The sequence below is a fragment of the Chenopodium album genome, chromosome 14 (assembly GCF_948465745.1).
Source record: "Chenopodium album chromosome 14, dcCheAlbu1.1, whole genome shotgun sequence".
In the NCBI taxonomy this organism is placed as follows: domain Eukaryota; kingdom Viridiplantae; phylum Streptophyta; class Magnoliopsida; order Caryophyllales; family Amaranthaceae; genus Chenopodium; species Chenopodium album.
In genome coordinates, this window is record NC_137847.1 from 28766112 (window position 1) to 28773472 (window position 7361).

At 37.2% G+C, this 7361-nt stretch overlaps 1 protein-coding gene across 2 annotated transcripts; it reads right to left on the bottom strand.

Annotated features, from left to right (window-relative positions):
• Positions 1-442: 442 nt before the first annotated feature.
• Positions 443-6455, bottom strand: LOC145579127 (DNA replication licensing factor MCM2-like). Of its 2 annotated transcripts, none has more exons than XM_081636401.1 (17): positions 6154-6455; positions 5843-6024; positions 4887-5056; positions 4611-4803; positions 4070-4289; positions 3742-3949; positions 3531-3665; positions 3256-3447; positions 2996-3168; positions 2723-2911; positions 2500-2616; positions 2180-2264; positions 1948-2100; positions 1739-1864; positions 1439-1621; positions 843-1004; positions 443-712 (listed from the first exon to the last, which is right to left on the bottom strand). In XM_081636401.1, the coding sequence occupies exons 1-17, from the start codon at positions 6375-6377 to the stop codon at positions 596-598; spliced, it is 2829 nt and encodes a 942-aa protein (XP_081492527.1). In that variant the 5' UTR covers positions 6378-6455; the 3' UTR covers positions 443-595. The 2 variants fall into 2 exon arrangements, with proteins under 2 accessions (XP_081492527.1, XP_081492526.1); XM_081636400.1 differs by having other exon boundaries at positions 4887-5062.
• Between the last annotated feature and the right edge of the window lie 906 nt (positions 6456-7361).

Below are 7361 nucleotides of genomic sequence, written 5' to 3' on the forward strand. Positions count from 1 at the left end.
GCTAGCTTCTTTCTTGTTGCGCAAGCCGCGTTGTTGTCGAGTTCGACATATTTCTTATGATAGCAGCTGAACATTGATACCGTGTTTTTCCTTACCTTGATGCCCGACATTTCTGTTTCTCCCCCTTTCATTTTTCCCCATCCTACTGATAGGTGTAGTTGTTGGGCTTCCTGGACAAGGTGCATGAGCTTTACATTGTTTGTTCCTAATACTGATTGGAGCACCAGCCATTCATCTGTAATCGACAGTGCCTTTCTTATCCTTGGGAATTATTATTCATGTGTAGAAATATGTCGCATGGTCTAATGAAGAAAAAAGATGCAATTTATATTACTCTACAATTTCCTATATTGTTTTTCCCTCTCATCTAATTTTGAGTAGAAACTATGTTTTCATTATGAAGATTAACATTAAAAACATAAACTACATAAATGTCTAACAAATTTGTAGAATATATATAACAAAACACAAGTTAAGCAATCATGCAATACATGGAATCTAGCCTGCTATATAGAATGTCAATCTAATTTTTTTCCAAATGATCATAACTTCATAAGCACTTTAGGAAATGTCTTTTCTGTGTAACCATCTATCTTTACCCAGCTAAGCGATGCCTAATTATTGCCCTCTCCTCATCCAACACAAAGTTCGCCTTCTCAAACTGACTGCTGGAGAAGAAAGGTCTCAAGTCATAAATTTCATAGTCATGAGCCTGCATAAAACAGCAACAAACATATACAAGATTAGCCGGTGGTTCTGCATCCTTCCAACAAAAGAAAATTTTAAATGGGTTACAAGCTCTTTAATGCTAACATACGAAATGTCCATGCAGCTGAATGTACCTTATGTTGCAGCTCTTCAACTTTCACATTAACATCGGTAAGATTTGAGGCAGAACCTGACACGATTTCTTCAAAATGCAGTGCATCCCTCACAAGTCCCCGGAGAAGGTGAAGGAGCAATTCATTATAATCCTTCTTGAAAGTCATGTACTTTTTGAAGCTCTTAAACACAAATATACAAATAATCATTAGAAGTTTTCCCAGTCAATAGACAAAATTGAACTGGCTAGCTACTAGTCAGATGAAGTTTTTCCAGCAACCAAAACACACAACTCTTCAAACAATAGCTTAAGGTAGACTTATTTTTGAGTTCTGAAATTCAAAAGGATCCTGAATGTCTACAGTAATACTTGAGGCAACAGATAGTCCAAATTTGATTAGGGCTACATGAAGGTATGAATAAAACATGGCCTTTCTTTAGAGCCAATTGGTTCCCCTTCTTCGAGGCAAGTATAAAATTTAAGAAAATTTTGGGACATGCATATGTAGTTATGTACATCAAACGTCTCATAAACCAAGCTTACACCAGTATAATGATGGACTTTTTATATATAAGAGGAAATGGTACACATTATTTAGTTAAATCTTGTCAATACCTTTTGTAGAGCCTTCTGTACTCCAAATTTTTGTGTTGAAATGAATGAATCAAGTAAGACACGGATTGCCATATCAACGTCCTCCTGAGTAACATGCTGTCTCAGATGCATTCTGGCATGTGCTTCAGACATTCGAATCATAGATTCGATGTGCCTAACTGCAATTGGGACACCCTGTCCATGCTGCAAAAGGATAAACATCAATTCCATTATGAGGTTTCCCATAGGACTAGTCACATTCAGTTTCCTTTGACTGAAGGAAAAGGTGAAAGAGGAAAGCAGAGAGATAGGTCAACTCACAGAAGATTCCCTCCGCAATTCAGCATAGACATGTGTCAGTTTATCCAAGTCAGCATCATGCAATCTAGGGAATACATTTAACTTGGCATATGTTATATACTTTTTGAGCAAATCCTGGGAAATGATCTGAAAATAAGAGGGAAGAAACTGTTTCAGAAACAATTAATCCAATTCTAAAACGAGATAAATGAATAGAGTTGGATAATCACCTCAGGATCAACATGATTAGTCAATTGGTCTGCAGTTTCCTGAGAATTGCTTGTTGACCTGTCATCTACGTTGGCACCACTGGGTTTTGATCGGAAATGGCTATCTACCACAAACTCAGCCAGCATCTCGTCGGTAATAGGATCAACAACATCCTTAGATACACATCAAATCAGAAAATCAGTAACAAGTCTAAATGAAGAGTGGGATTACAGTTCAGAATGAAATTGGTACCTTAACAACACACAGGATGTCAAAACGTGATAAGATGGGATCTGTTAATTCAACGTTTTGTGAAAAATTCTTAGAAGAATCATACCTGAAAATAAATATAAACTAAAAAAATGAACATTACTTCTTCAAATAAAAATGCATTTTGAACATTATATGGACAGTAATAACACACAGAATACGGAGTTATAAGACAAAAGAAAACATAAGCAATTTATTCAAGTGTCACAACCAAAAACAGGCAATTATAAAGCAAAGGAAAAGAGGAAATCATAAAGCAAAACACAAGGTATCATTCAAGCGTCATATGCAAGTCTGTTTACCTGCCCCCAATAGGGTTTGCAGCAGCAATGACAGAACACCGAGCCTGGAGAGATGTCACAATTCCAGCTTTAGATATGCTTATACTCTGCTGCTCCATTGCCTCATGGATACTTACTCTGTTAATGATGAGAATAATAACCCTTAGAAGATATAATTTTCATTACAACATGCTTGCATTACTTCTAAATTAGCAAATATAACAAGAAAATGTAGACTGCCCACCTGTCCTGATCATTCATCTTGTCAAACTCGTCAATAAGACAGATGCCTCTATCTGCCAGGACAAGTGCTCCACCTTCTAAAGTCCATTCCCGAGTCACAGGATCTTTGTGCACCGCTGCTGTAAGCCCTACAGCTGAAGCTCCTTTGCCCGTAGTATAGACAGCTCTCTGCCCAGTTTTCTCAACATACCTGTATCATTTAGTGTCCTAAGAACATTAGAATCATAATATAGTGTACCACCAATCAAGCGACAGAGAAGTATACAGTTTTTACTTGAGAAATTGAGACTTTGCTGTTCCTGGATCACCAAGTAGAAGAACATTTATATCACCTCGCAGACGGTGTTTTCCTTGGACATTTTTTTCTTGGCCTCCAAACATTGCTAGTGCAATAGCAGTCTTAATATCATCATGGCCATAGATTGATGGGGCAATGGACTTGACAATCTAAGGAAAAAAAAAAAACAGTAGAATATAAGTGCTATTTTATCGAAATAATGTACTTGTATTATAAAGTAGTTGCCAATGTCATACTCTTTCTCCTATCCTGGGGTCTTTAGCCAACTTCTCAATTTCTTCTTTATCTTCTTGAGTCAATTTGTAAGCAGAGAAGAGGTCCTGCTTTTTGGCGACGTAATTAGCTTCCACTACTGTAGCAAATACTGGAAACCCATTCTTTGTGTTCAATGCTAAGTCAAAATTATTTGTATAAATTCCAGTAACCTCCTGCATTACATGGATGAAACCATAAGTATTGAGGACATAAAATTCCCCCAAAAAAGGAGAGAATATTGGTGACAGCAACATACAATTTCTTCTCCGGGTCGGGCACAATCTATCAGATCATTCAATAATATCACTTCCTTGTATCTTGGAAGTCGACCTGCAGGAACAATTCCAGGACTTTCTTGGAGTGTAAGTTTTTGGTAATTCCTGTATATCGTCTGTAGCATGACAAAGTGAGATAACATGTGCTCAGCATTCAGTTGCCTAACAATCAAAACTTCTTAAAGCTCTCACCTGCTCAACATTTACAGTAAAAGGCCCCTTAGACTGACATTCTGGGCATGAGCCAACCTTAACTTCTGAAAAAGAGTTCTGGAAAAAAGGCCCCAGGATAGCCCCACACTTGTTGCAGTCATACTTCACCTGCTGCAACTGAGGGAAGACCCCAGAGCGACGAGTAACCACTCCCCCTATGCGAATCATGGTGCTCAAGTGTATCTGTCTGTTACAAGATATTACAGTCAAGAACTCACAATCATTCTAAAGCGATAATATGACCAAGTAGATATAGTAGCCTCTTTCTTCAAAAAAAAGAAAAAAAGATATAGTAGCCTCACACTACCTAATGTTGCGAATTTGGTCATAAACTGGCAAATTAGTGATGCGGACATAGATCTTCTGTTGTATATTTTTGTAGTTGGGATGTAAATCAAAAACAACCTTCTTAGCAACTTCCTCCATGACCTCCAAGACAGATTGGGGAGCATCAGCCAGCCAAATAGCAATATTGGGATGGACATTAATAAACTGTTTGTAATCAATCTCCAAGCTACATTTGTTTGCTGTAATAAGGAATTTAGTAATTTAGAACAAGTACAAAATAATAACGAAAACTTTCTAAACAGATCAAATGACTCATTATGACTGAACCCTTCAAGAATACAACCCATGAAATATTATTCATCTCAATTCTAAGTGGGCATTGCAGCATCAAAAAATGAAAAATAAAAAACTAAGATAAATAGCATGACAAAACGGCTCTTGGACAATATTGCATTCTTGCATATACAACATCCATCAGCACTGACATTGATTAAGTTTGTTGTAATTAAAAAATACTCCCCTGTCCCATCTTACTCGCAGAACAAGAAAAATAGATGTACCTGACACCATCTCATTTATCAGTCGAACATATACGTAGTATTCTCCTTGATCATTCCGTGGGTTCACATAAGAAAGTAAAAAGTCCTTAAATTTTTTGCCAATGAAGCGACGTACTTCATCTCTTGTCACCCACTCTCTCAATGTTCCCTGAACTCTGTACATCTCATATTCCTCCTCCCCATCATCATCATCCTGAAAAAAGAGCACACTCAGATAATTAAAAGAGATAACAGTGAGAATCAATCACTAATAAGCAGAAGTCAAGAGATATATACCTCATCCGGATCATCATCTGTTTGATCAGTCATCGGTACATCCTCTCTTGAGTGTCCATGCTGTGATCTTCCAGGTGAACTCTGCTCTGCATCTGTGTCATCATAGCTACGTCCTGCAACAGGAGGCCGAAAATCTGCTCTAGACCTTTTCGAAGGCCTGTAATTGTCATCTGTATCTGCAATAATAATACGATTAATAAAGGGGTGAAGAAACAGTACTCTGGATTATAAGTGTTTGGTTATTATAAAATGTAAATTGAACAGTACAGGTTTGATGAGTAATCTTCAAAACTTGAAATTCTGAATTTAATTTCCAACAAATCAAACCGACATATTTATAAGCCAAATTTACTTGATCTACAAACCTTCAAAAATATGCTGTACTTGGTTAACATAACATATATAAAGAGGACTGAGCCACGACACAAAATCTTGTGTTTTCTATTCGGACACCATAATACCAAAAAAAGTCCTTCTGTCATATGCATTCATGAAATGGCACTAATGCGTACTCAGTAGTCGTGCAAGCGAATCAGGATAAAAAATTTCCAATAAGTTGAGGTCTTTGATTACTATTACTACCCCATATAACCAAAACCCATTTCATAATTCAACAAACTAGAAGAAAATAAAAATAATGTCTGAACTCAAAAACTTATAAAACAAAGATCAACCCCAAAATCACTCAAAAAGTATTGTACTGCATAAAAATTGGTCTTGCCAAAACCAACACCACTGTTTGCTACACTGAATTCTTATCTTGGTGGTCATAATCACATAATCTCAATATTAATTCCAAATTCCCACACCCATCGAACATTCATATCACCCACATTTTATTTACAATAAATTAATATAAACGGAAAAATTCAAAATAAATATAAACAACTCTAGCATAAAATGTAAAATTTAAATAATACTCCGTAATAAAGATTACATTAAATAAAATTGATTACCTTGGTCATGAAGAAGCTCGGGAAGTTTCCGATTTGTAGTAACACGAGCATCGCGAGATTCGAGCTCCATTTCAGCAGCATTACGATCTTGCATAATCTGACTCAAATCTCTTTCATCTTCCAAGGAATCATTCAATCCCTCTTCTTCATACTGATCTTGCTCTCCCAAATCCCGGTAATCACTATTATCCCAACACAAAAAAATAAAATAAAATAAAGTACATAAATAATATAAAATAAAAAATATGAAATTACGAAACTTGAACAATCCTTCAAGTAAATGAAAAGGAAAAAAAAAAAGTGATTATTACTTGAGAAAATCGTCGTTGTAAAGATCTTCGCCGTCTTCTTCCTCGTCGACTTCTTCGGGTTCATCCCTGATGATTTGGGGGTCGACGGCAGCTTCCTCGCCGGTGTCAAACTCGTCGGAGAAGTTGCTGGTGTTGGTGTTGGGAGGAAGCTGGTCGGTGGGGAATCCGGCGGAGGTGGGGGAGTCTGGTGTTGTTGGTGGATTGTCGCCGGAGTTATCAGCCATTTTTGCTCTTTGCTCTCTCTCTCTTTCACTTAGGGATTTGTCGTCTATGTTTTGCGGAGTGCTGCGGTTGTAACTTACACAAGGGGACCTTTAGTATTTAGGGCACAAGAGAAGGCGGGAAATTATGGCGCCAAAAACTATTGTGGAATGTGAATAGAATAGAAAAATATATAATTACGTACTCCCTCTATTCCGGTTTACTTGCAACCTTTTGACTGAACACGCTTATCGATACACAAGATTGACCGTCAATATCTTTTATTATATACTTATATAAGGTATAAAAAATTTATATTCAGAAACTATACATTAAAATAGATCCAATAATATCTTACATAGCTACATTGACTTTCCTATAATAGCAAAAAAAGATGATCAAAAGAGATGTGTGAATAGTCCAAAAAGTCAAAACGTTACAGGTAATTTGGGACGGAGGGAGTAGTATATAAAAAAAAATTGCATTTTGTGTGATTGGCAATTGTTAGACAAGAAAGTAAAGCTCCTTAACCGAAGAAGGAAAAAAAAAAAAAAACTCACGCTAGGATATGTATATTTGTGCGTGTTTTCGTGTTTTGTTTGTCTTAGAGTTATTGTTTTGGGTAAACCCATGCCACGTAGGCCAATCAAGTCCTGACACGTGTCATATTCTGGTTGGTCCGAATTGGACCAGTCTCCATTTGACACGTGTCCCTCCTAGAGCTTGGGAGAAAAATGCGGCCTTCAAGGGCCCAAATCCCGAGAAAGCCGTAATACGGTGCAGCCCAGCAGAGCTAGGTCAGAGTGACCTATTAAGGAGCACGTCTCCCCATGACCCTATAAATAAGGAGATTCCCCCATTTTCGGGACAGGAATTAATTATTACAGCAGATCATACATTCTCTTACATCAGAGAAGCACCTGATCTCGGAATCCGAGAAGATCTCACTTTTCATTTTCCGCACCTTCTCCTACCTACATTCAAGTACTAACTTGATCGTCGGAGGC